The following is a 26662-nucleotide window of genomic DNA, read 5'->3' as shown; positions in this document are numbered from 1 at the left end:
TAGTCGTTCTTTGTACGGACGACTAAGCAAGAGTAAGACGGTAAGACCAACTTCTAGAAGCACTAAGTAGTAAGTATAAGAGCACTAGGTGCATCTCCAAGAAAGGGGGGCCACCTAAGCTAATAGAGTTACTTTGGTATAGTACCTTCCATCTTGGCCGCAAGCTTACTGGAGGGGACCCTGGCATCTTAGGTTAAGAGGTATGTACCTAGGTACATAATGTAAATTCTGCATTCTGCAGGGACGGTTTTTTTACCCCGCCCCCGCTTCGCGTACAACCTTATTGCTTAGGTACCTAAGGTACCTAATAATTGACATTTGACAGGTCTGCAGGTAAGTAAATACTCTGATAAAACGTTACATTATCCTAACCCTATTCAATATGCATCTACCCGAGAAGATACTCAATGGGGTTGAAGATACTTCGGTATCTAATCGCACAATATCGGAACCATTGTGACCAAAATGCTTCGGGTCACTCAGATATACTAGTGACTATGCGTACGGGGTGTTGTAAATAGCTACCTAGGTAGCTAGGCACATAGGACCTTGCTAACGTATCCAGTTTATGTAGTCAAAACGCCCGTTTCTCTAATAAGACAGTGCCATATCTGATCTGCTATACTCCACAAACAAGTAGTCATGGACTGGTTCCGTCTCCCGCGCCTCGGTCGTGATACGATCTGGATATACTCGTCAGCCGTAATTGTTGCAGTAGCAGGACTTATCAAGATCCGTCAGGGCGTGGTAGACTACGCTTATACGGAAACCTACTGCTATCAATCTGTGCGCACAAATTCAGTTGTAGAGCCGTCTGCGAATTGCTTCTCAGTATCACCGACTGGGAAGTTTTCTAAGGTCTTTAAGGCCGGAACTGGTACGGAGATTGCTCAGAATGCAAGTTCGGGCTTTGCTAGTATGTAACATCCAGTCTAGGTATTATATATTATGGGAAATGGTAGCTTACTCACATTGCTATAGTGCCAGGACTGTGGGACGGACATGGACACCTTCTACAGTATGGTGAGTTCTTGAACTCGGTAGATCTTTTCGGATCTACTTCTATGGATGACGTTCGGTCTCGTATACGGAAATATCTTGGCCAAATCCCCGAGGCTGGGTCGAAGGAGGAGTGGCTAAGAGGCGTTGGATGGGATCAGATGGCTCTTGGGCAGATGCCGACTGCTGTAAGTTTCCTAAGAGTATGCTGATCTTTGTTAAAATGCTGACATTCTCGGAGAGTGATCTAGCGGCGGATAAAGAACTAAAGGACCTATACATCATGTTGGATAGAGTAGATGTACATTGTATCTGGGTTTCTCAGGCAGTGCTGGACTTACTCCCGGAGTCTATCCCTGATGTTCCTGGCGGTGAGATCATTAGAGATCCTGGGATGGGCGTGTTCTGTGATAATGCGATGGATATGGTCATGGCATTATGGCCGAAGCCGGACAATAAGAAGAAGCAGCAATTCGTAAAGAGTGCCATGGGAAAATTAAATGAAGTAGGACTCGTGGGTATACATGATGCTGGTGTCACGCCCGGCAATCTAAACCTCTTCAAAGAGCTAGCAGCTGGTCCTGACTGGACGGTACGAGTATACGCCATGATAGAGTGCTACGAACGGAATACGTTCTGCCCAAACGAAGTTGAACGGTACACAAGTCCAGATGGCTTTTTAAGTATACAGAGCGTGAAGCTTTTCGCTGGTAAGCTTTACAGAGATTCCCCGTATCTATCGAGTTGGTCTAACTTCAAATAGATGGTGCTCTAGGGAGCTGGGGTAGCGCTTTGATCGACCCTTATACCGATCGTCCAGACACGTCAGGCTCTCTTCTTGTTAATGCTTCGGAATTAGTATACGACACGATTGCATGGGCCAATGAAGGCTTCCAAGTCAATATACATGCAATTGGCGACCTGGCAAACCGGTATGCAATCGACGCCATGGTTGCCGCCCTTAGACTACTATGTCCCAACGAGCCTCTCTCTCGCTGTCAATCCCACCATCGCTTCCGCATCGAGCATTCTCAAATCATCCATCCGGACGACCAGGCTCGAATACACGCAATCGGAATTATCCCTTCTATCCAGCCCACCCACGCCACAAGCGATATGGCGTATGCGGAGAAGAGACTAGGAAAGGAACGCACCGCGAAGGAAGCATATAGGATGCGCTCGCTCCTAGACGCCAAACCCGTGTTAGGAAGCGACTTCCCCGTCGAACCACCTAACCCGTTCCAAGGCATCTACGCGGCCGTCACGAGACGAAGTCCGCATACCGGCAGAGGCACGGATGACTCGCCTGACGGGTGGTACACGGAGGAGGCCCTCGATTTGGACCAGGCGGTCTGGGGCTTCACCGAGGGTCCCGCGTATGGTGGGTTTACGAAGGGCAAGACTGGTGTCATCAAGCCGGGAGCCTACGCGGATTGGATCGTTCTGGACGCGCCACTGGAAAGCCTGGATATAGAAGATCTGCGCGACCTGAGGGTACGGGAGACGTGGGTTGGGGGGAAGAAAGTCTACTCGCGTGACTGATAGATAAGATTGGTGGGATAGATCTTCTTATTGCTTTATATCATCTAGAGTAGAGAGGGCTTATGAGTCTATGACGTCTACTAAGATACCTACCAGAGATAAGTAAATGAGAATTCCATTGAAATGTTTCTTAGTTTACTTCTAATCAGCTTATTTGAAAGTTCGTTTTAGGAGCTAGCAATGCCTCTATCGCACGTTCCACGACGCCAGGACGGTAACTTGAATAATGCCTTGCTATGATAACAGGTATGCTCGACATCGCCCCTAAATATTTCGTAAATGTAGAAATCATGAATTTATAACGTTGGGGTCTGTATAACGACCGTCTCCGAGCAGAAGTTAGCCTTGAAGCTTTACACATATACCCCTTTCCCAAGAGACTATGGCAACTAAACTAGAATCAAAAAATGCTAACGATTCATCTGCGGAAGAACATAACTCATTAACGACTCTAAACAACAGGGCTTCCTTGACACAAGGTATTGACGTGCCATCACCCGTAGATGATGATGATACGATATTGGTGTTGGTTTATTTTGTTAATAGGCAATCTAGTCAAAGTAAGTCATTTCAAGTAGTTGCAAAGGTAATTAGGAGACAGGTCCATATTGACGATGGGGAAACTGCCTAAGGTAGAACTATACACCATAAAGTGGTCTTAGTGTGTTAAGACATTCCGAAACGTTACTGCTAATCCTGCCGGGATCAGACCTGGGACCGTCGAGTCGGCAAAGCTTGAACAGGGACTCCTGCTGAGCGAAGATTGGGAGGTGTATACCGAGTCTGTAATAGGATCACAATTCCACGTCACCACCACCGCGGACTCAAGCCTCATGTCTTATTTATACGACTTTTTCAACACTACAGTGTACGACCGTATACACTGAGGATCTCTGTCCGACGCGGAGAAGAAATTTGACATTGGTTCTTTTCCGCGCGGGACAGACCCAGGGAATCTTACCGGTAACATTGCGGAGGTCCTTACGAATCAGATTCGGAGCAATAATCCCGGAGACAATGTAAATGCTACAGTACTTAACGGACGAGCTTGGACAGACAAAACATATATACGTGCACGCTGTCAATGGCTTATTCTCCCCTCATCCGAAACTATCCTGACTAGGGTTCTTCTCGTAGTTTCAATCTGTATAACGAAGGGTCAAGGTCTCTGGAAGAGCTCTACCGCTGCGCTTTTGCTGCATAAGCTCGGCGGCTGGACTGAAGAGGAGTTGAGTTTAACGTGGGAACAGACGTCTGAACAGTTAGATGCTAAGACGGAGAGGATGGTAGCTACACTGAAGAGGGATGAAGATGGTGCACACGGATTCTATAAGGCACCTTAGGCATGAAGTGGTTTAAAATTCTCTCTGCTTACACGATTCAGGGGTAAGGATGACTCGCATAGGGAATGCTATTTTTACGGATAGAACTGTTACCGCGTCGGATTTCTCCCTCTTGTTTTATTTCATTCGTGTACTTCTAGCTTGGCAACCAAGCAAGTATTAAAGCTAGACCACCAAGGTACCAGCCACATTTAACTATATATCTCTTAGTATTGAATTGCCTGGCTCCTACTAAGTACTCTTCTATATGTGTCAGGAGCGTCTCCTCTCACAAACATCGCTCTAAAACTATGAAATATTCGTAATACTCTTTATCGAATTGCACCCGCAGTCGACCCTTTCTAGTTCAGGTATAAGCCGTGGGGGTTACGGTTCGTACGGGGTACTAAACAGCCGCAATAACAGGTTTATAGTAGACAGCCTTATAGGACTAGTCAATGGTAATGCAGGTATCCCTAACAATAGACTGGAATCATATATACGCGTACCATCAAAGTATATAACGAGACAAGTTTATATAATACACCTCTTTAAGAAGGGGCCATATGACATGTTAAATGCAAGCTTAATAATTGTGACGAGTGTGGTATGGTATCGTATTCTTCACCAATGTAAAATTGTTAGACCCTTACATGGCTTTGGTGATATTTAGATAAGGCGGGATAAATAATTACTTGATGCCAGACGAAATATGGGGCCGTATCGTTTTGATCTTAACCCGCTTCATCATTCCGGATTTAAACTTAAGTCCAACGAAATATATATTTTCATGCGAAACGGACGACACCATGGTAAACTCTTATGTCCTTCGTAGGTCGCTATTGGCCGGGCAGCGAAGACGCGAAGAACCGATATTTTCGACTCTATGAACGGCTATATCGTTGTTACTCGGATCTAATATCAATACGGCCCCTTAGTTATCCCCGTATATAACCCTCCTGACTCCCCCTATCAAGTTTCGATCTTTCCCCAGGACTATATCGATCTAGAATCAAAGCACTGAGAATCGCAGGCAGTATACTTCATTATAAAACCCGGGTTACAGTTACAATGTCCACTTTCACCAAGCCAAACCGTCCTCTAACCTGGCTCGTCACTGGAGCTACATCAGGCTTCGGTGAATCTCTCTGCCGCCTAGTCCTAGCTGGTGGTCACAAGCTGATAGCGACGTCCCGCAACCCTTCTCGTAACCCCGAGCTTGCAGCCGAGATCAACGCTCGTAGCAACGACAGCCAGTTTATTCAACTTGACGTTGATGACCGAAACAGTGGCCAGATCATGTAAGTGACCCCTATCGCTGTTCAAGTCTTTTCTCCTTTTCACCCCTGAGCCGCCTCTTTAGGCAAGGCTATAACACCCTTGGCGATTATTTTAGGGGGTAGTTACTGATTTCGCATTGTAGTGAATCTCTGGAGGCTTCTGGAACTGAAATCGATGTTCTGGTGAATAACGCTGGGTACTGTATCTATGCTCCCGTGGAAACGGCCGCCGAAGAGGAGGTACGAGCTCTGATGGAAACGTTGTACTTCGGCCCTGTCAGGCTCACTCGCGCTGTTCTACCTCACATGCGTAGGCGCAGATACGGCGTCATCGTCAATATCAGCAGCGGCGCGGCTCTGGACGGAAGAGATAGCATGGGACCCTATGCTGGAGCCAAGGCTGCGCTCGATGGTAAGGCATACCAAGTCGAATATTTTCATCCGCAATATACGCTAATGATAGTGGCCTAGGAATATCCAAAGTCCTTGCGAAGGAGGTTGCCCCGTTTGGAATTCGCACTCTAACCGTTACCCTTGGGACTTTCAATACAAATTTTGCCAACGCTACTATCGTCGGCAAGAATCCTCTTCCAGACGACTATAAGGGCTCGGTGGCAGAGCAAATGATTCAGATTAGTATGTAACATTTGAAGATATCCTCCTTAATCCGTCTTGGGTCCTAAAGCTTCCTAATGGAATCGATTAGCGACTATGTGTAGTCCAAAGAAGCCTTGACCCTCCCCCTTTTATTATATAAAGACTGATTACAATACTAACTTTATCATTGTAGTGTCCAGTGGTAAACTACAACCAAATGGCGATAAAGACAGGGCAATGAAGGCTCTATACGAAGTCGTTGTTGGCGAAGGTGCCGGAAAGGGCCGCGAAGCTGAACGGCTCCTTCCCTTGGGCCAGGGTATGACTCTTCGTTTGAAAGGCCAGTTAGAGTATTTCGGCCACGCCTTAGAAGTTTTTGGAGATGTCACGGACAATGTCGCGGTAGATAAGAAATGAGATGTCCGAGAACCATAACGCGTGCAGATATCCTATCAATCGTACTAGGTACGAATTTTATTTCAGGTATTTTCCAATGTTACTCTCTATAAATTATAGGGCCAATCTAAGGAGTTCCTTCTCCTTTGCCTCTATACCAATACCTAAGCCCGTGCCGTTAACTATCACCATGAACCTAGGTCAGGAGATGCATTGGTCTTTTCAGATGCCCTGTGCCCTGTCTACTAGGATAATCCAGGTTTTCAGCCCAGGACCAACTAACACGGGCTAGAAGAGCCACCGCCGCAATAAAAGAAAAGGCGCGCATTTCTAAGGGTTAAATATGGAATAATGAATGACGATCTATTAAAGATAAACGAGCGTATGATAGAAATGCCAAGAACCTCGAACTTCAACGAAGAAATAAAAATCTCAATACTACAAAAGGAGAGTGTGCATATTGAAAGAGAAAAGACTAAGCTTATGGGTAGTGACTATAGGTCTTATTGAAGGATATCATGAACTGATCCTTACGATCTGGGGACGGATGGGAAAGCGACTACGAAGTCAGGGGTAAGCGAGCCGGTGTCTTAGACTATAAGCCGACTAATCTAAATATCCGTATAGTCTTATAGTCTTATTCGACTCAAGCTAATTTAGTATTAAGCTTAATTACCTAGCCACTATTCGTTTTCGAGCTTCCGTAGAGATTAGAGATTGGGACCTCTGCCTGGCCCGAGGAATGGACGTGCTTGGCCTTATGTAGGTAAATAGCTTTTCTTTTAGCAAGGCGCTCACATCCCACGTGGTCGTGACAGGTTCCTCACATGGGAAGGGCACCATCTCGTCGATTATATTTGGGATGAATTCTCGGTATATATTAGATTAGGTACCTAGGTGGTTAGTGTGGTTTTTTTTTTTAAAGACTTTTCAATAATCCGAAGGGAAGAAATTAGCTTTTGGGAAGGGCTATAAGCCATATGGATGGGTGAGGTAATTTATACTTCGTATAAAATAAAGAGTATAGACATATTAAACCAGTTAAGACGTCTTCGTTATGAACTTTTAAAAGAAGGGCATGGATTGATCTTGATATGTCATGGTACGACTGTTAATTAAGTGATAAGTATCGTTTAAGCCAAGTCGGTTTTTTCTTCTTCATTGTTGATATGTCTGAAAATTAAAGGATTGAATTTGTATTGCGGCCGTAGAAATTATAAGTGTCCAACTGGCGGATTGAAATTGGCAGCTGCCTTGCTTAAGGTTCGCCGGCTGGAGCGGAATTATCGGAGGGGAATGCTCCAATTCACCGGTCCGCCGTGTTGTAGGTACAAGGTTCTGCTTGTTAACGGAGGATGACGCGCGGGAGCTCCAACCAATTTTTCAGAAGCTTTAGATATATCGCATCCGCCACATCCCACGCCATCTTCTTATCGAGCGACCGTTAACAGCTTTAGCCATGCACAGGCGAGTCGAACAAAAATACTGGCGACAATCAAAGTTACCTAGTCGCTAATGATCATGTAGTAGCCGGTATACATAGTCTACCTCCCATTATGCGGTCGCAATTGACCCGCCATGTCTTGCGACGCATCCTTGCGAGCGAGGCACCCGTCGCTCTCCCTCCTTGTTTTATCTCCTCGAGACCGGCATTCCGTATATATCCTGCGAGGTATAGAGTTGCAAGGACGGCTCAGAGGAGAACATTCTTAAAATTATTTCAAAAAGCCCCGCGGACGTTGAAGGAACTGGACGCCGAACCAGGGTACGAAACCCTACTCCAATTTCAAGCCGCAGAGAAAAGTAGTATTCGACCTCCTATGCCGGATGAGTTAGTTAGAGCATGGCGGGAACTATTTGAATATAAGGCACGATACGGCCGGGTAGTGAACTCGACGCAGGCCTTGTGTGCTCACCGGGTGCTGTTACATCTTCGTACCCTATTTACCAAAGATGAAGATATGCAGCTATCTGAAGATGACCTTCGGACGGCCAGGGATTGCTTACTAAAACCGCCGAGAGACGATTATGCAAGTCACCTTGAGCTTTCCAGGGAAATCTATGCAGATTTAAAGCGGAGGAGCGCCCACCAGGCCAAAGACTTTTATGCCTTGTCGACAGCCCTGTCACAATATGGACAAGCTCTCGAGGCGAGAGACTTAGTGTTGGGTTACTACTCTAGAATGAGGAATAGAGAACCTAGTGATGTCCTGCTAAGACAGTTTATACCTGTGATTCGAGGTCTGGCTAAAGAGGGTCGAGAACCAGAACTCCTAGACCTCGTTTCGCAGGTAAATCGAAATGGTCTTGAATACGACCCAACGCTCCACAGCATCATGACCACATTTTTCGCGCAGAGAAACAAGATTGGAGAAACAAAATACTGGTTCAATAAGCCAATCGGTAGGAATCTCCCTCCGGCTCCTGCGACATACTATGAGATACTCAAGTTTGCCCTTCGCAATAATCAGCAAGAATGGGCGCTAGGGATTTACCAAGACCTCATCTCAAGCTTAGAGTCTCCAAAGCTACGTACCAACAAGCCCTGTTGGGATACATCTTACCAGTGGGCGATTTTATTACTTGGGAAGGGAATTGATCATATCGAGCATATGCTTGCAGTTGCTACCAAACACACGCGAGACAAGCCTAGTTCACAACCTAATATAGGGACGATAAATGGACTTATTAAGACCGCCATTGACAAGAATGATCCGTATCTGGCCGAACGTTTCATCGCGTTAGCTGATAAGCTGGGGTTCGAACTAAACTATAAGACTTATATGCTTCAGCTTGAGTATCGTATCCACGCGAACGACCTCGACGGTGCTTTCGCGGCCTACCAGTCCCTCCGAGACCTCGAGGAGACAACTAAGGATAAAGAAGTCTCAGTCCTGAACTTTTTTATTCGTGCCATGTGCTCTGTACCGGAACCCAACCATGAGCGCGTTCTGGACGTCACTAGTTACCTCGAGCAACGACGTGTTACGCTGGAGCCCGAAACGGTGGTTTCTATTTGTATGGCATTCCTAAAGAATGACGAGACATATGAAGTAATAGACACCCTATCACTTCATACTGTTCACTATAGTATTGCCGAACGCTCTATGGTTCGGAAGGCCTTCGTGCAATATTGTTTAGACGAGAAGAATAGTACAGCTCGTGTCTGGGATGCATACGCATTATTACGGCAATTCTTCCCCGAACTCGAAGCCGAAGATCGAGAAGCTATCATGGGTATCTTCTTTGATAAGCGTCGCGCGGACATGGCAGCGCACGTATTTGGGCATATGCATTCCCATGCAAACCGGCAACTCCAACCAACTCTAGGGACATACGTCCGCTTCATGGAAGGCATTGGCAAATGCCCAGACGAAGAGAGTCTAAAAACAGTCCACAACATGCTGAAAATGGACACGACGATCCAGGCTAGCACGCGCCTATATAATGCACTCATGATTGGATATACAGCATGCGACTTACCCTATCGAGCGCTTGATTTCTGGACGGAGATCGCTGCGTCTCCCGACGGGCCATCCTATGCCACACTCGAAATTGTGTTTAGGACTTATGAGATCACACCCGATGGCGATAGCCTCGCAAATGAGCTATGGGAAAAGATAAAAAGAATGGATATCGAAGTGCCAGACAGAGTATACCTAGCATACGTAGCTACGACGGCTGCGCATGGCCACCTTACAATTGCTAAGATGCTGCTGGAGGATATGGATAATGTCGTTGGAAAGGAGCCCAACTTTCATAAGTTAGTATACGGACATCAAATATTGCCATATATTAATACATAGCTGACATTTCCCTAGCCTTGGCACCGTTTTCAATGTTTTACCGTCGCAAGAGATGAAAGACCAGTTCGAAGAATGGGCAAAAGAATCCTACCCGCAAGTGTGGGATGAACTGAAGAAAAAGTACGCCAAGAAGCAAAACAGCGAAGGCCTCCCGGTATTTAAGATCCGCCCACGGCCGTGGAAGGCATGATGTATATGGATTGATCTTGTACAACACTACTCGTACATCTATCTACATAGGTAGATAGCCTCCTCTGCCGTCTCTTTGTGCCCGACTTTTAGGAGGGTTATTGTGTTTGGCCAGGGTATTTCTTAATTAGGCAATTCGTCTGTGCACCACACTAGCGTCTGGATCCCAGGCTTTTCATTGGTCGAGATATAAAGCTAAAGCTTTAGCTGCATGACTAGCGTTGAGCTAATTTTAATGCGGATATTTTGGGCGGTACGTACCTTTGATAAGAGAGATAAGGCCTTTGATAAGAAAGGCTATTGATAAGAGAGATAAGAGGATTGGGGAAAAAGGTGGCCTGTGCACCAGGTTTAGGCTAAAAATTTAACCAATCACATTAGGTGGCCATATGCCAATACAAGGCCCATATACAGGTCACATGTTCTTAGTGCAAAACTAAACCATTTCGGGACAACACCACATGACTTATACAGGAAGCCGGGTTCGAATCCCACACGTTCTTTTTTATATTCTTTTCTTTTTACACGAATAAGGAAATACTACGAGAGAGGATAGCCTAAAGTAGCTAGAGCATTGTGCCGCCGCTGCCGGGCCGCGCGAGGGGGGGGGTGCGAGGCCCTCGCGAAGCGAGGGCCGAGCGCCCCCCCCCGCGCGGCCCGGCGTGGCGGCACGTGACCTTAGTGGAATGAGCGGCTAAATTTCGGAAGAATGACATAAGGGGATGACATAAGGGATGACATAAGCACGAGCTTTGCTAAAAGTCGGGCTTTTGTGGTTGCCCTCACGGGGGGACCCTCGCTTTATATAGACGAATAAGCGTTGAAAGACACGGAGATGTTATGTTGTTGTACAATTCACCCACCCATCATCTACCCAACCAGCTATTAACCTTAAGACCTGACGTTTCTGTTGACTGTCGCGGAGACCTGCTCGTAGTATCTGGTGTTCTCCCGGATCAGAATCTCCGGGTGGTGGTGCACGCTGGGATGGATGCCCAGGCCGATGGCCCGCCGTACGGCCTTGGCCATCTTCCGCTGGTTCGCCGGCCGTAATCCCGTGTCTACTGCGCGCTTTATCCGCCCATGCGGTGTCATGTATTCTGATATGACGGAGAAGTTCTACGGGGGTTCTTGTTAGTAATTATCTATGCACCTATACACAGACCTAGACGTATAGGATTCATCTTCTTCTGCTCTTCTCCCCTCTTAAAATCCTTTTAAGGTGTGTAACGTACGCGATACATATCCAGCGGCCGTAGACCGAGGATATCGACGAGGTCCTTCTTGCGGGCCTGTGTGCGGCGCCACTTGGTCATCTCGGCGGAGCTCAAGTCGTGCGGGGCGTAGACGTCGCCGGTGCGCCAGCGGCGGGGTAGCTGTCGCATGTACTCCTCGACCTTGTTGTTCTGGCGCAGCTCCTCCTCGAGGGCTACGCGCCGCGCGACAGTGTGTCGTAGGCTGTCGTAGATGTCGGCGGCGACGCTGGTGGGGTCGTTGGAGGTGGGGTCGTCGATGTCGAGGAGGTTGGAGGTTACGCTGGGGACGTTTCTGTGGACTAGGTTGGAAGGGTTGGGTTAGTAGCGGTGGTGCGGTACGATGTGGTGGCTTGGGGGTCGGTTGGCGACTTACTGATTTTACGTGGGCTGGTGCTTGATATGTTGGCGGTTTGGGATTTGAAGAGAGTGGAGGGTTGCCGTAGGGCGGCGAGGAGGGGTATTCGTGGAGGCATCTTGGGTGGGTTGACTGATAGATTTATTAATCTAGGCCTCGGAATTCGAGAGTAACCCTTCAATGATATTCTATCAGATACCTTAGGAGGTAGGTACGCAATCGCAATGGGATGATGGAATATCCAACCCAATTCAATGGAGCACACATAGAAATTTAGTCGGCTAAATAATTATTCCAGCTGCATGTCCCTCCAGGTGGTACTTAGGTACTTATTCATACCCCCCTGTCAATGCACCCCGCAAGGTCGTAAAATGCTGCAAGGGTTCAAGCTCTTATCGGATCTTCAATGTGGGGCGCGAAAAGTTACGATTAAAAAAAAGTCGAGCCTCATCAACTCCAGACCTTTTATATACAAACAATCCTGTAGATCTTCTAAGTGACCAGTAGACATCATGGTCCGAAAACTCAAGCACCACGAGCAGCGCCTGCTCAGGAAGACAGATTTTATTACCTGGAAACAGGATAATGACCACAGAGATGTTTGTGCCTCCTATATATCTATTATTAAATCAATAATTTTGCTAACTTATGCGCTCTTGACAGGCGGCTGTTATACGACGGTACATGATCCAAAAGCCCGAAGATTACCACAGATATAACAGGATATGCGGTGTAAGTATTCTGAGCAGTCAGATAGCGCAGTAAGGAAATTACATGATCTAACACTTTTCACCAATAGTCTCTGCGCCAACTAGCACATCGCCTCAGCTTATTACCGCCAGAGAACCCCGTGAGGAGGAAACACGAGGAGCTTCTCCTAAACAAGCTCTACGACATGGGAATCCTATCGTCGGCCTCGAAGCTCTCGAACGTCGAGCACGGCGTCACCGTCTCGGCCATGGCGCGCAGGAGATTACCGGTGGTCATGACGCGCCTGAGAATGGCGGAGACCGTGCAGGCGGCTACGAAGCTCATCGAGCAGGGCCACGTCCGGGTGGGCGTTGAGACTATTACCGACCCTGCTTTCTTCGTCACGCGGAACCTGGAGGACTTTGTGACATGGGCTGTCGGCAGCAAGATCAAGCGCAACATTATGAAGTACCGCGACAAGCTGGACGACTTCGAGCTGTTGTAATTTAGGGTGAGGGTGTATGCATTTCCACGGCGTGGCGTCTGGGGGTACTATGAAATAGATATTGGTAGTCTTTTTATATCAATTGGGTTCAGAATCGTGTTTCCCTGCTCATTCTGCATAAGCCTACTATTGCACTCTATGTTCTTGTTTATAGCTTAGTGTATTGATTACTGTAAAGGGGAATTATAAATGATGCTATTTTCGATTAGTGGTAAATACCTATCATGTCTTTATTTTGTGGCAGGGACCTCTGCGTTCGTTATTTATACAACTAATTATATAGTATACAGTAACCATTATAATATCAATTATGTCTCTGGAGAATTTCCAAAGAAGCTAAGTCAAATGAACAGGTAGGTAGATACTTACTAAGCTACTTAATAACCAACATTAAAGGTTCTTAATCGGAGAATTATTAGGATACCATAAGAACAGCTATAATGCTGAGCACGTGCCTGCGCGTGGGAAGTTAATAACCCCCATTAAGCCCCACTTTCTTTCGTCATACACTAAAGGCAATCGCGGTCGCGCGTTTCTACCTTTCTTTATTTCCATTTAACTAGATTTTCCTAACTTAGGTACCTGATAAATCCATTAATTTTAGTGCAAGTTCAGCTCAGAATGACTTACACATACCTCAGCTACCTGATAATGCAAGAAAATCATGGCCCGGCCTCATGCTTCCATCGTCATTTCAGATGATGATACGACCGAGTCTTCAGATTCGCCGCCTAAGCCGCCCTTGACGGCCTCTGCCAAACTAGAGGCATCAAACAAGCGCAAACTCCCGGATGTTCTAGATAGTAAGGTTGAATGGAGTGATGAATCAGACGGCGCCCATGAAAAACCTAAGAAGCGAAAGAAGAAGAATAGCCGGGGAGCATCGCCAGTGAAAGGTAAGAAGAAAGCTACTACGAGAGGTCGTCCCCGTAAATCTGGTAGATCGGAGAAGATCGCTTCATTGCAGAACGACGATAGTGTGTCATCTTCAGACTCAGATGCTCCCGAGGATTCACTACCCCAGTACATACGAGATCGCCGAAACCAGTTTGATCAGACTCGTGAAACTTTACGTGAAGGTGGATTACGATTACCCCCAGACTATTCAGATGTCTACTTTTCCGATGATGAAAGGTTAGCCGACTTGGAGGAGAAGCCGCAATTCGACGAGAAGAGCGGCATCAAGCCATGCCGTGCCTATAAAGATATCGTCCTTGAACATTCGGCGGGCATTATCCCAGCTTCCATCGCACAGTATCTTCGGGATTATCAAATTGATGGAGTCAAGTTTCTTCACTATCTCTTCGTCTATCAGAAAGGCGGGATCCTCGGTGATGATATGGGTTTAGGAAAAACTGTCCAGGTCGCTGCCTTTCTCACTGCCATGTTCGGCAAGACTGGTGACCGTCGTGATGCGAAAAGGATGAGGAAGTTCCGACGCGCGAAGGACGATTGGTACCCCCGTGCCTTAATAATATGCCCTGGATCGCTAATTCAGAATTGGAAGAATGAATTAGACAGATGGGGATGGTGGGAAGTTGATTTGTATCATGGAGCAGGCAGGGATGATGTCCTCGGCGCTGCTAGGGCGGGAAGGCTAGAAATCATGATCACCACCTACACTACATACAAGAACAGCCGTGATCAGGTCAACAGGATACCCTGGGATGTTGTTGTAGCTGACGAATGCCACTCGATAAAGGATATTGCTGCTGGAATTACGCAGGCAATGAACCAGGTCAATGCTCTCTGTAGGATTGGCTTGACGGGGACGGCGATCCAGAACAAGTACGAAGAGCTTTGGACACTTCTAAACTGGACAAATCCTGGACAGTTTGGGACTCTAGGAGAATGGAGGAATACGATCTCAAAGCCATTGACTGTTGGTCAATCTCATGACGCCACTCTACATCAACTAAGCGAAGCTCGGAAGACAGCCAAGAAGCTTCGCTTCAACCTCCTTCCTCGATTTTTCCTTCGTCGAATGAAGAGCCTAATCGCCCACCAGCTCCCCAAAAAAAGTGACCGAGTAGTGTTCTGTCCACTTTCCAGCCTACAGCGCGAGGCTTATGCGAGCTTACTTGATAGTGAGATTGTCAGCTTCGTCCGGTCTGCGTTTGATATCTGTCCATGCGGCTCGGGAGACAAGCGAGGATGGTGCTGTTTCAAAGCCACTGCTGAAGGGGAATCGTGGAAGTCACTAATTTTCCCTATCATGATATCGATGCAGAAGTTGTCTAATCATTTCAACCTCCTCATTCCGCAGACTTCAGACGTTATGGAAAAACACAGACGAGAACTCCGATTTCTCCAAGCTGCTGTGCCTCAAACCTGGAAGGAACATTATGCTAGTCGAGACTCCCTACTCAACTTGGCTAATCCTGAGTATTGTGGAAAGTGGAAGGTCCTTCGGAAACTCCTGAAGCTCTGGCATAGTAGTGGCGACAAAGTGCTGGTCTTCTCACACAGTGTTCGATTGCTGAAGATACTGCAGAACTTATTCAATAATACGAGTTACAACCTTAGCTATCTAGATGGGTCATTGAGCTACGAAGAACGCCAACAAGTGGTTGATAACTTCAATTCTGACCCTAACCAGTTTGTATTTTTAATTTCCACCAAAGCTGGCGGCGTTGGGCTCAACATCACATCAGCCAACAAGGTCGTCATAATGGATCCACATTGGAACCCTTCATACGACCTCCAGGCACAAGATCGGGCTTATCGTATAGGCCAAGTTCGTGATGTTGAAGTCTACCGTCTCGTCTCTGCAGGTACCATCGAGGAGATCACCTACGCAAGGCAGATCTACAAGCAACAGCAGGCTAATATTGGATACAATGCTTCCAATGAACGCCGCTATTTCAAAGGAGTTCAACAGGATACGGAACGAAAGGGAGAGATCTTCGGAATCCGTAATCTGTTAACATACCATGGTGATCAAGTCGTCCTCCGAGATATTGTCAATAAGACAAACATTGCCGAAGCAAAGGCGGGCGTCAAACTGATAGATATCGATATAGAAAAAGCGGCTAGAGATGCTGAGGAAGATCAGTTCGTCAAGAAAGAAGAAAACGCTGATGATGACGAGACTGGAGGTCTCAAGCAGCTATCTACTCTATTTACTAGGGATGATAACAAAGATGGCATCTTGAAATCAGCAGGAACGCATAAGCCCAAACATTTCGATCCCATTCAAGCAATCCTCGCCTCCGAGGGCGTCGAATATACTCACGAGAACTCTGAAGTTGTCGGCTCATCTAAAGTGGAAGACGAATTGTCCCGACAGGCAGAGCTGGCCGCAAGCCAAGACCCAGACTGTACCCTCTTCTTCGATAGCCAGGGGCTCTCGGCTGCCCAGCAATCGTTCGAGTATGAATACAACCCTCCGGTAGAAGTTAGACAGCGCCAATTCTGTACGATGGCGAAGATGTTTGGGTTTCCCAGTGTGACGGAGTTCGCATTAGCAGTCGAAAGCATGACGCAGAAGGAACGGCGGAATTGCTTAGAACTGTTTTACAAAAGGCGCGGCGAGAAACTGAAGGAGCTAGGCGAAGTTGTCGAAGAGAATGCAGAGCCGAAGGAGGAAACTGGAGTAAAAAATGATATCGAGATGGTTGACGTGAAAACTGAGGATATTAAACCCGCCCTGGAAGATGCCAAGGATGATAAGGATAGGAAAGACGTCAAGATCGAGGAGGTTAAGCCGAGTACGCCAGTTATGAAGCGGGAAATAAAAGAGGCTACCCCTCTTACCGCAGATGTAAAGAGAGTCAAGAGGGAGGACTCGCCAGCGAAGAGCAAGAGAGCGTCTATGTCTATTTGGGTCTCGGACGATGACGAGACGGACGAGCTATGAGCTTTTCCTTAGATGCCGCACGGTTTTCAGGCGAGGGTCTAGGCGTTTGGGCATAATACCTTGATAGTTCGGACGCGGCGTATAGGCTCACCCAGAGGGGTATTTTTGTCTTAGAATATGGCTTCACGGCTACGATCCTCAACGGACCTGATACCCCGAGCTTAGGAGAATGGTGCATTGTGCTTAACAATATAATTGTCAAGTTATGGTAGTTTAGGTACCTATTTAACGATGATATGACGAATAGTAGGGAATCATGGAATCATGGAATTTGAACATGCCGCCAATCTTCGTTGTTATGCAAGCTACAGTCGCGACCAAACGAACCCCTTTAAAATCTATTCGTCTGATAACTCTGGGTACAAGCTAAAGTTCGTACACATGTTAAAACTTTAAAGTTGCACAATTCTATTTTATAGGAACATCTAAACAGTTCAGCCACGGGCAGTCATTAGCGCAGCTTTAGAATGGCTTATAGCACAAAGAATAGGTACATAGGAGGTAGCTTGTGTTAGTGTTACCTGTCTTAGCTTCAATGTACCTAGGTATGTAGGTACTCTTCCTCGATACGCGTCCCTCTTACAGTCGCACAAAGTACAATCGGTGTGAAACGTTTTACAAGATCTAGTGTCCTACTAAAAATTTTATGTATCTGCACCATACATCTAGGGGGCTTTTTTAATAATAAAAAGTTATGTAAGTTTGATCATTTGTCTGCATTGTATTGAATAAAGGCATTGTGCAGTCAGCCCAGGGCTCAGCCTCCTTTCTATCGTTTAACCATAAACCCAGCCAAAGTTAGAAAAAGGCTGGATGCGTCCAAGAACATTCCACAAATTCTCTTACTTCTATTCTGCCGGTCGTCTTCGTAAAGGCGGAAAAGTTATTTTAACCTTCTTACGTCTGCGGATTATCCCAATTTCCCAATCGCCCTAGAGACGTCATCTTCGTCATACCCGCTCGCCTGTGGAACCTATCATCAACCCTTGATCGGCTGTGTACGAGCCACTCTTTTTTGCAGAAAAGGGATCGCACTTCACGACAATTTAACGTCTACACTCGTTCAACCTACACACCATCAATATCAGAAATAATGATTTCATTCGTTCAAACCTTGCTATTTACAACAGCTGCCGGCGCTGCCCTGCGACCAAGGCAAGGCAATGATGGCTGCTGCTTCCAGCTCGCCTCGGTGGGAATGGTCAACGAGACTGTTCTAGAGGACCATGTCGGCGACTTGCTTCTTGGCGGTACTTTTCAGCAGGGCGGATTCTGTTTGGACAAGACGACCAAAACCATACAAGATAGTCTAGGACATAATTGCTTCATGAGAGCACCAGACTATCAATTCGAGTGCTATCAAGGCGCCGTCGGGACCACAGCATTCGATATCGCACCCCCAAAGGCAGATGGGAAGTCACATCTTACATATGATAATAGTTCTGGAGTTTTCTACGCATGTCCTATTGACTCCGAGAGCTACGACATCTATTCCTCGGACAAGGCCGATAAGACAGGATGTGTACCAGTTGTATTAGCGCTCGTCGATGAGACGGCTGCTTGCTCTGCTACTGCTAGCAACTCTACCCTCTCAATACGATCCAAGACACCACGCCAGATAATACGCCCAACCCGGCCGTTACGACGCCAATCATCGCCTCAAACATGCACCATAGATCCATCAGCACCCTCACTTGCACCCTACCAACTACATGGTAACTCGTCCGTCCCAAGTGGAAGCAATGATACCTCAGCCGAAGTCGTAATCAGCCGAAACTACAGCACGATGTTCGACTACGTAATCCCGAATACTTTCCCTCCCGCCAACAGCGCAGGAAAGTCCTCGCTATGTGCTCTGCAATTCCGCATGCCGGTCTGTACTTCCCTCCCAAAGGGTTATCCCTGCTATAGCTTTAGCGGTCTGGAGCAGGAGGTCCTATCCAACTCTGGTATGACGTTCCACCTTGTGGACGACGACGGCAACGCCACGTGGAACAGCACAGAGTTGCACCAAGTGTTCCCCGGGGAGAACACTACGATCGGCACTTTCGAGTGCGGGCAGGAGGCCGGCTACGGCGAGTCGCGGAAGATGAGCTGGCACGTCAGCAGTGTTAGGGGGTTCTCTCTTGAATTCCTCCAAGCGGGCGTCGGCCAGTCCGCCCAATTCCAAAACGGTGTCGGCGCGTGGATTGTGCCGTGCCAGTAGCGGCCTCATCAGTCCTTGTCCGCTTTCTTAGCAGCTGTTACTTGCTCTCTTGGCATAGAAATACTTTAATAATGATAGAAGTGTGAGGGCTCGGAGGATATACCATGATTAGAGGCAGGGAAATACCACCCCAGAGAAACCGACGCTGGAAGATAATAATGTACGATAGAGATTGATTGATAATGATAATGGACTTGGTGGCTTATGTGTTTGTTACATGAGGTACATCGAAAGGACATAGAGTGCTTAGTTATAGATACATGGAAGAGTAATAAATGTATATGCATATCAGAACAACTTTCGCGCCATTACTGTTTCATTATTTTGGTAAGGGGTGCGCGTTATGCTATGTGGTTAAAGCCCCTATTTGGTTTAATTTCGTACCGGCCACGCCCTCCTTATGTTGACTTGTTACCTAACCGCTATCCTTTCAAGTGTCCTTATTCTCTCTTGATAGGGTCGCCTCTCCTCCTATTGAAATTATGCATAATAAATACCTACATATTAAGATAGGAGAACCGGAGCGAATTGAGAGTTCATAATGGTAATTCAAAATCGAAATCCCTTGTTTCTTAACACACTCTTCTCAACGCCTTACCTAGAAGTGATATGACAACGACTCATTCGTTTGTCTTGGCCTCTGTGATTACCACCCACATGTTTTTCTGGAAAGGTAAGAAGTAGATTTTTTCATCCCAGCCTTTGGCGGGATTGATCAACTGGAAATCGAATACGCGTAGAAACTGGCGTGAAGATGGTCAGCGCATGCTAAGTAGGTAGGTACCCAACACATCACAGAGAGGTAGGAATAAGACACAACAAGTATAAGAAAGTTCTCTTTCTCTAACCTCGAAGAAAACCTTGTGGAGCTCCATCATAACGATGGGCTTCCCAGCACACATCCACCGGCCGTTGCCGAAGATGATGTCTATTGTAGACGCTCTTTCGTCCTTGGTTTTTTCGTCGCACTCGAGGAAACGCTCTGGTCGGAACACCTCGACGTCTTCGCCGAAGATGGCCTCGCTGCGAGTCATGGCTAGGGAGTTGTGGCCAATCGCAGTACCGCCAGGAATGAAAATCCCGTTGATCGTATCCCCTTCCGGTGGAGTTTTCTTGACTGTCGGGCGTTAACCTAGTAACTTGTGCTGGACATCATAGTCTATGCTTACAATGCCCGTATGGCACGGGGCTTCGTATTCGAATGCCTTCTAGGATGACTGCCTATTAAATGATTGGATCAGACTTGTATGATATTCTGGGCATAACCAAATGAAATTAACTATGTATGTATACCTTCAAGTAGGGTAGCTTTTGAGCCTCCTCGTATGTAATAGGGGCAGAAACTTCGTTGCGCTCCACACATTGCTTGATCATCGTCTTAAGCTGCGAGTATACCCGAGGCGTAGCCACGATATACATCAACGTGGTACGAATAGTTATCGCACTTGTGTCCGACCCGGCTAGAAGTTGGAGCATGGCTTCGCTGCCGCATTCCTGAGCTGTCATTCCGTGGCGGATAAACGACCCCTAATATTATCGCTGAGTGAGAGAAATAGATACTTGAGTATACATATAACTTTACCATCATATCATCCGGAGGGTTCTCATCTTGGAATCTTTCCCCGATAATCTTCTGCGTGACCCTAGTATATGTATAATGTAAGATATGCCATCGGGATATCGACAGCTCTAACTTACCCCATCATCTTCCCAAGGCCCTCCTCGTCAGTTGGCTTTGGGCCGAATAAGGCGTAGAAGGGGCGGGATAATACGATGCGCTTAAGAAATGGAACCTCCTGGCAAAGGTTCTGCGTCTTTAGCGTCTTGTCTAACTGGGTCGTGTATCCGTATAGATCCCCGTCGGCATCTAGGAAACCAAATGCCTGGCCGTACGCAAGCCGCGTGATTAGATCTAGAGTAAAATAACGGGCCAGAGGAGCGAGATCAACACGACGAGTTTGAGACCCCGACAGGTACTTGCGCCGGACGACGTCTACGAAGTGGGCGATCTGAGAATCAACAGCATGTTCGAGATTGTTATTCTCTCGTCCGTTGTACCCTTTAATAGTCATTGCTTTGCGCTCGTCGTGCGTACGGTTCTCGAGTAAAGTAATCATGTTATCATGCCCTGGAACCAACCTAACTGCCTCGTACCACTCATCTTTACCGTAGTTACTTCGGGCTGATGCGATCTGGCGAAGGACCTTCGGATCGCTGGTCAAGATATAATTGGGCGCTACCCGTACCAGGGGCCCGTACTTTGGGAGCCCGCTGAAGTCTTTCTGGAGCGTACCGAAGAGTATGCTTTTCGCTACCCAGAGGTGAGATAGTGAGGCAAAGAATGGGCCGGGGATGTGTCGAAGGCGATACCATGCCATGGTAGTTGTAATAATAAACCATAATGAAAGCAAAGACGCGAGACCCACGCATACTCCGACTAGGCTCAGAGAGCCCATGTTAAAAATTGACAAGAATGCCATGTCGATAGTTTGGAGAAACTACCTTGAGTACCTAGGTATACTTCAAATATCTCACAAGAGCAATTATATCGAAGGAGGCCGGTTTCCGTAATACTAGGCGGAACAGCTTGCGGCAAGGAGGATTAGGATCTTACTTTCCATCTTCCCATGCCGTCAATCAAGATAGATATAAACCGTGTTGGAGACTATAAAGTTAGCGCAGGTACAATACTATGATACAACTGGTTGAATGTGAACTATCCACTACCACCCCCTAAACCAGGTTCTTGGCAGCAGGTGAGGCGTCCATGGCCAATACATACCTAGCCAATGATGCATATTTTACGTGTGGTGTTACAGCGAAGAATGCCACACGATAACACACTCAATTTAATTTTCATCCCACTCGACTATGTTTACTATGTATTAGGTAGCTATAGGAGTGTATGATTGGCACCGTTAGGTACTTTCAATGGGCGTTGTGGTATGAACTATGCGGTGTGATGGCAATATTACCAGGTAAAGCATCATGAGGCTTATCTACTAGAGTATATAGAATCTTATGATTACCTAGGTACCTAACCTACCTATCATTCTGGAATGCTTTTTGTCGGCTTGCCTGCTGGTGTGCTTCTCCTTCTCCAACTTGGATGCACATGTATCCCCCTAGAAGATCTCCTAGTGGCGACTTGAATGGGAAAATATAGCCTGATGGTGTAACCAACCTTTGAATATATTCCTGTTTCTTCTGGCCTATGCATTCATTAGCAGTGATATGTTTGGTCGGAGCAAGTCTTGTGTGACTACCTAGTTGTATGAGAGGTAGGTATATGCGACCTTGGCATTGTCAATTGCGGCTAATCATCTTATTTATCCATTATATTTTCTGAACTGAAAGTTTCCAACAGGATGCTAATATTGGAGTATCCTTGGTTTGGTATCGACTAGTTATATTGCAAGTAGTTATTACTTTATGTGCAGTATAGCGGAGGATCTGTTCTGCTCAAACCCGCCTCATTCAACCCCTATACACATATCCTGTACTAAGCATTCCTTTACACCAGTTTACGCCTTTCCAAGCCGGAGTTGAGATTCGTAACTTCATCATCCACGCGTTTAACTCCATCATATACTCAGACTCGCAACAGAGCCTTATACGTAATCTCTAATTACCCACATCGTACCCATTCCCCTTCTCCAGCGCCCTCTTCCACGCCGGCCTACTAGTGCACCTAGCATGCCACTCCTTGACGCGGGGGTACTTCTCAAAATCCACCCACTTCGACTGGAACGCCCAGTCGACATACCACATGAGCGTGAAGTCCGTGCGCGTCGGCGCCTCTGTACCCATGAAGAAGGCGCGCGTAGTACTCTTCCCATCCTCCCCATCGTCTTTCTTATCCTCCAGCTGCGCGTCCAGAAACCCAAACACCGTAACTAACTCCGCTTCCAAGAAAGCACGGTCAAGAAAGTAGCGAATGGCGCGGACAAACGGGCGCACGAAAAAAGGCGTCTGCGCGACCAGCTGTCCGAATACTAGCTTGAGGAGCAGCAGGGGGTTGAGAGTGGCGCCGCCTAGAGAAATCAACTGCTCCTCGCGCACGGCGTCGTCATCGGGAGACGAGGCCGGGGGCGGGGGTAGTCGGAACGGCGCGCCTGCGTCGTACGTGTTGATGAGCCAAAGGGCGATGGCGCTGCGCTCCGTGATCAGACGGCCCGAGGGCGTGACTAGCGTTGGCGATTTGCCGAGGGGGTGGAGCGCGTGTAAGGCGGGAGGCGAGCGCTTGTTTACGCGGTTATGGAGTACGAGGTTGTACTCGATGCCCATTTCCTCGAGTAGCCATAGTATTAGATGAGATTGAGAGTCCTATATGTTTCGTTTTTGTTAATCTGGGTGCTCATTACTTGTAGTATACTGTATAGTCTAGTAAACTAACCTCTAAGTGGTGGAGCGTGGGCTTATTGTCGGCCATATTCGTTGATGATTAGTAGAGTAGGATATTCTTGCTCTTGAATTATTCGAATTGGTCTACGAAGTAATGGGCACTTATAAATACATTCTTATAGGTGGGTAATTGATTACGTCATCAACTCCTTCGTTATACTATTCATCTCACGTTCCAACTATTTATACCACTGTAAGCTTCGTTTTCAGCCAATCAAGGTCGTGTTTTCACCAAATTTAAGAGGTACACAGTTGAGGCTACTTTACCTAACCACACCGATTAGATGCTGGTCAAATGCACAGGTCTAAGCTCATGAAACTGAATGCAACACTAGCACTAACGAATTTAGTAATGCGGCTCTTCAGCCAGAGCCAGTAGATATACTCCAAACGCCGAACATTGCCACCTATAAAGAACACAATTGCCTTGCCTTTATCGTAACCCACGACGACCGAACAAACAAGCGAGACATCACCCAAATACTGCCTAATTAGGAAGTCTTTTGTCTCTTGGGATCAACTCCTTCACCTCCTCCGCCCTGGACGGAGCCGTTTGAGGTAACTTCCGTCAGCGGCGCCCTGTTACCAGGTTCGGGCCCGGAAGGAGCCGGCCGTTTCACCGTTAACGGTCGATATTGACCTCTATTCCCTAACGGACTGCCTGAATTTCCCGGAGCACCGATCTGTCTCGCGTGATTTAGCGCGGGATTCCCAACGCTCCCCATACTCGGCCTGCCAGGGCCAGATGCACCCCCACTCGTAAAACCGCCACCGGCCGGAGCACCTCCCGGACCACGCTGTTGCTCTTGCTCTCTTTTAAGGGGGGCGACATGCTGGCCCGTCCTGGACACTGGCTTGGACGAGCTGTGGTCGATGCCCGGCGTCTTCCGAATCGAGGGACTATCCAGGCGAGGATCGAATGGCTTTACGCCCTGTGCCGCGATGATAGTAGTATCTAGAGGTGCGTCTTCCGGTAGCTTCTTGATCGACCGAGCTGAGAAGAATGAGATTTCTGCCGGCGCCGCACTGTTCGGCGGAGGCGTACTTGTTCTATTGCTAGCTGTTGCTTGTTGAACTTGGTTGTTAATATGGGGAGCGGGTCTGGGGTATTGTTGTGGATTGGGACGGCCTTGGAAAGTGGCTCCCGGCCGTTGCGGTGGTTGGTTAGGGGTTTGGGGCTGTCTAGGGGGTTGAGCAGCCGGCTTCGGGGGCGGCTGCATGGGCCTTGATGCATTATTTGCAGATGGTGTATTGCGATCACCGCTATTACCAGTGGGTAGAGTTTGGGACTTCTCATTTGAACTCATTGCATGAGAACCAGGTAGCACTACCTCATCGGGGTGGCCCTCGCCTGTAACGCCAAATTCGGCGAAATCAAAATCCCCGAAGTCGTCGTCCAGTAAGTTTGAAACTACAAATCCAAAACATCAGCGTCCGTCCAATCGATGCCGTCGGAGTCAAACCCACCATGCGCAGTCATCTCAACGTTCTTGTCCGCGGTATTCTTCGGCTCCACCTTCACAACACTCGACTCCTTCTTGGCAAAATCGGAATGACGATGCAGGTTTTCCTCGTCAAACTTGACCGGGCCAACCTTTATCTTTGTGACCTTGGCTAGATACTCCTTATCGTAGATACAATTGCCAAGAACATTGCCAAAGTTCCGTAACGCACGTTTCAAGGCATCCGTAGTCCCCTCTTTCTTTGCCTTCTCAAAGGCCGCCGCCTTTCCCTTGCAGTTCTCTATGTGCCCATACCCGATATCCTCGTGGTAGGTACCATCCCGTAGTGTTACTCGAACGATAACAGATAGGCCAAGAGATATCTTGAATGTTTGCGGATTCTCGTCGACGAAATCAACCTGGATATTCTGAATGCTAGACGACCATCCATTGAAGCCGAAGACCTCATTGGCGAGAGCGATGCATTTCTCGGCGGCGATATAGTGAACCTTCTGGCCAGACGGGCCACTGCGCGCGGAAAGGTATTCGGGACCAAGCTGCTTCTCCAACCTTGATTGTAGCGTCGCGATTTCTGCAGCAGTGTATTCGGATATTCGAGGTTTGGCCTCCTCGAAGGGATTAATGATGCCGTTGTGCTGGTCACCCGGACTAGTCGCATGTCAGCTTAGACGCGTTTGAGGGTAAAAAGGAAAAACATACGCTGGCATCGTGACAGAATTACTAATGCGGAATAAGTATCATCGAACTTGTAAACGTGCTTCAGCACACTGCTAGAAGCAAATGCAATATATAGATGAGACAAACTTGGGATAATCTTGCCGGTTCTCACAAGCGGCCACTAAATTGAGGGACTCTATACGCGGATGTACGCGGATGTTACGTGCAATGCGCGATGATTGAACCTAATCCTGAAAAAGGATAGAATTACGGATTCCGTACTTCCCCACTCTTTGTCACATCACATACATGACGGCGCGTAGGCAGACACCAGGTCACCTGACCCACATTGTCAAGTACAGGTTATGTACCGAGCTGAGCCACAGTCTTGAACTTCAAGCCCTTGCAGGGTACGAAGGTACATAAGTCACGCTTATCATTAAACTCCACAAACATTTCATCCACCACAAAATTCGTCTTTGCTTCTTCTTTTCTTCTAAGATGGGTCTCCCTTGAACGACCTTCATAAGGCCAAGGTCAGAAAACGTCGCTTGGCCAAATTTGGTGGATGTACCCCATTATTATCATTTTCGAAACCAAGTGCTTAGAGGCCCTATTATGTACAAAGCATTTCAACCTCCCACTATGATCGTAGAGTTATCGAGGGTATAATTACCTACACAATAGCTTCTCTGATGATATCTCTGATTTCTTTGACCAAATTTAAGACATTTAATGAACCTATCATATTTCTCTCTAAGACGCAAAGAAAAAAGACACATGCTACTTCGCCTTTGACATAAACCGATACCGAAAGGCCTGCCGATTTTGTGTACCTCGATGAAGAAAGTAGCAAAAAATATTCGCTATTGCGTTGAATAGGCCCCGCCGAGGATTGAACTCAGGTCTCAGGAAAGCTTGATCTTGATAGTAATCAAAATCCTGCGTGCTATTTCTTTGTTAGTGACCTAGCTCAAGACAAGCAGGTATTTTGAGGGAGACATACCTAACCACTACACTACGCGGCCGTGTTTATCTTGTGGTGCCAAGATATTACGGTTAGCCCTTAGTTTGCCTTTTAGCTTGCAATACGAGCGGAGATAAATCGGGGATTCGCTTACTTAGGTACATTTCGT

General features: G+C 47.2%; 11 protein-coding genes and 1 pseudogene across 12 annotated transcripts; 7 read left to right on the top strand and 5 right to left on the bottom strand.

Moving 5' to 3' along the window:
- Positions 1–396: 396 nt before the first annotated feature.
- Positions 397–3104, top strand: F4817DRAFT_332123 (amidohydrolase family-domain-containing protein; the record flags this gene model as incomplete). The annotated part of the gene is made up of 5 exons (XM_049302618.1): positions 397–916; positions 982–1187; positions 1241–1709; positions 1763–2755; positions 3004–3104. Coding segments are annotated over exons 1-4 (1724 nt in total), but the record flags the coding sequence as incomplete, so codon positions are not given.
- Positions 2924–3884, top strand: F4817DRAFT_314148 (uncharacterized protein; the record flags this gene model as incomplete). The annotated part of the gene is made up of 3 exons (XM_049300358.1): positions 2924–3066; positions 3251–3417; positions 3487–3884. The coding sequence occupies 3 exons, from the start codon at positions 2924–2926 to the stop codon at positions 3882–3884; spliced, it is 708 nt and encodes a 235-aa protein (XP_049160942.1).
- A 1050-nt stretch (positions 3885–4934) lies between these two features.
- Positions 4935–6157, top strand: F4817DRAFT_314147 (putative short-chain oxidoreductase; the record flags this gene model as incomplete). The annotated part of the gene is made up of 4 exons (XM_049300357.1): positions 4935–5164; positions 5287–5555; positions 5615–5779; positions 5934–6157. 4 exons carry the CDS (start codon positions 4935–4937, stop codon positions 6155–6157), a joined length of 888 nt encoding a protein of 295 aa, XP_049160941.1.
- A 1336-nt stretch (positions 6158–7493) lies between these two features.
- On the top strand, positions 7494–10549 carry F4817DRAFT_332113 (uncharacterized protein). Its single transcript, XM_049302617.1, has 2 exons — positions 7494–9899; positions 9958–10549. The coding sequence occupies exons 1-2, from the start codon at positions 7693–7695 to the stop codon at positions 10130–10132; spliced, it is 2382 nt and encodes a 793-aa protein (XP_049160940.1). The 5' UTR covers positions 7494–7692; the 3' UTR covers positions 10133–10549.
- A 246-nt stretch (positions 10550–10795) lies between these two features.
- Positions 10796–12057, bottom strand: F4817DRAFT_332111 (ribosomal protein S18). The gene is made up of 3 exons (XM_049302616.1): positions 11761–12057; positions 11367–11686; positions 10796–11250 (listed from the first exon to the last, which is right to left on the bottom strand). The coding sequence occupies exons 1-3, from the start codon at positions 11858–11860 to the stop codon at positions 11023–11025; spliced, it is 648 nt and encodes a 215-aa protein (XP_049160939.1). The 5' UTR covers positions 11861–12057; the 3' UTR covers positions 10796–11022.
- Positions 12058–12152: 95 nt separating this feature from the next.
- F4817DRAFT_44083 (alpha-L RNA-binding motif-containing protein) lies at positions 12153–13178 on the top strand. The gene is made up of 3 exons (XM_049307470.1): positions 12153–12341; positions 12406–12474; positions 12542–13178. The coding sequence occupies exons 1-3, from the start codon at positions 12255–12257 to the stop codon at positions 12935–12937; spliced, it is 552 nt and encodes a 183-aa protein (XP_049160938.1). The 5' UTR covers positions 12153–12254; the 3' UTR covers positions 12938–13178.
- Positions 13179–13445: 267 nt separating this feature from the next.
- F4817DRAFT_332106 (P-loop containing nucleoside triphosphate hydrolase protein) lies at positions 13446–17073 on the top strand. Its single transcript, XM_049302615.1, has one exon. The coding sequence runs from the start codon at positions 13602–13604 to the stop codon at positions 16794–16796; it is 3195 nt and encodes a 1064-aa protein (XP_049160937.1). The 5' UTR covers positions 13446–13601; the 3' UTR covers positions 16797–17073.
- Positions 17074–17357: 284 nt separating this feature from the next.
- Positions 17358–19298, top strand: F4817DRAFT_332105 (uncharacterized protein). Its single transcript, XM_049302614.1, has one exon. The coding sequence runs from the start codon at positions 17890–17892 to the stop codon at positions 19000–19002; it is 1113 nt and encodes a 370-aa protein (XP_049160936.1). The 5' UTR covers positions 17358–17889; the 3' UTR covers positions 19003–19298.
- F4817DRAFT_332102 (cytochrome P450 monooxygenase) lies at positions 19299–21661 on the bottom strand. The gene is made up of 6 exons (XM_049302613.1): positions 20701–21661; positions 20585–20645; positions 20296–20529; positions 20172–20223; positions 19851–20119; positions 19299–19745 (listed from the first exon to the last, which is right to left on the bottom strand). The coding sequence occupies exons 1-6, from the start codon at positions 21480–21482 to the stop codon at positions 19623–19625; spliced, it is 1521 nt and encodes a 506-aa protein (XP_049160935.1). The 5' UTR covers positions 21483–21661; the 3' UTR covers positions 19299–19622.
- A 674-nt stretch (positions 21662–22335) lies between these two features.
- F4817DRAFT_44018 (uncharacterized protein) lies at positions 22336–23518 on the bottom strand. Its single transcript, XM_049307469.1, has 2 exons — positions 23399–23518; positions 22336–23328 (listed from the first exon to the last, which is right to left on the bottom strand). Exons 1-2 carry the CDS (start codon positions 23432–23434, stop codon positions 22627–22629), a joined length of 738 nt encoding a protein of 245 aa, XP_049160934.1. The 5' UTR covers positions 23435–23518; the 3' UTR covers positions 22336–22626.
- Positions 23519–23534: 16 nt separating this feature from the next.
- On the bottom strand, positions 23535–25799 carry F4817DRAFT_332099 (recombination protein Rad52). Its single transcript, XM_049302612.1, has 3 exons — positions 25569–25799; positions 24874–25517; positions 23535–24817 (listed from the first exon to the last, which is right to left on the bottom strand). The coding sequence occupies exons 1-3, from the start codon at positions 25574–25576 to the stop codon at positions 23898–23900; spliced, it is 1572 nt and encodes a 523-aa protein (XP_049160933.1). The 5' UTR covers positions 25577–25799; the 3' UTR covers positions 23535–23897.
- A 607-nt stretch (positions 25800–26406) lies between these two features.
- Positions 26407–26554, bottom strand: F4817DRAFT_t56 (annotated as a pseudogene). The gene has a single exon. The product of its transcript is annotated as a tRNA-OTHER (tRNA).
- Between the last annotated feature and the right edge of the window lie 108 nt (positions 26555–26662).

This window comes from Daldinia loculata (assembly GCF_022478755.1).
Source record: "Daldinia loculata strain CBS 113971 unplaced genomic scaffold F4817scaffold_13, whole genome shotgun sequence".
NCBI classification, from domain to species: Eukaryota; Fungi; Ascomycota; class Sordariomycetes; order Xylariales; family Hypoxylaceae; genus Daldinia; species Daldinia loculata.
Note: the sequence above shows the minus strand (reverse complement) of the source record. Positions and strands in the feature narration are given on the sequence as shown.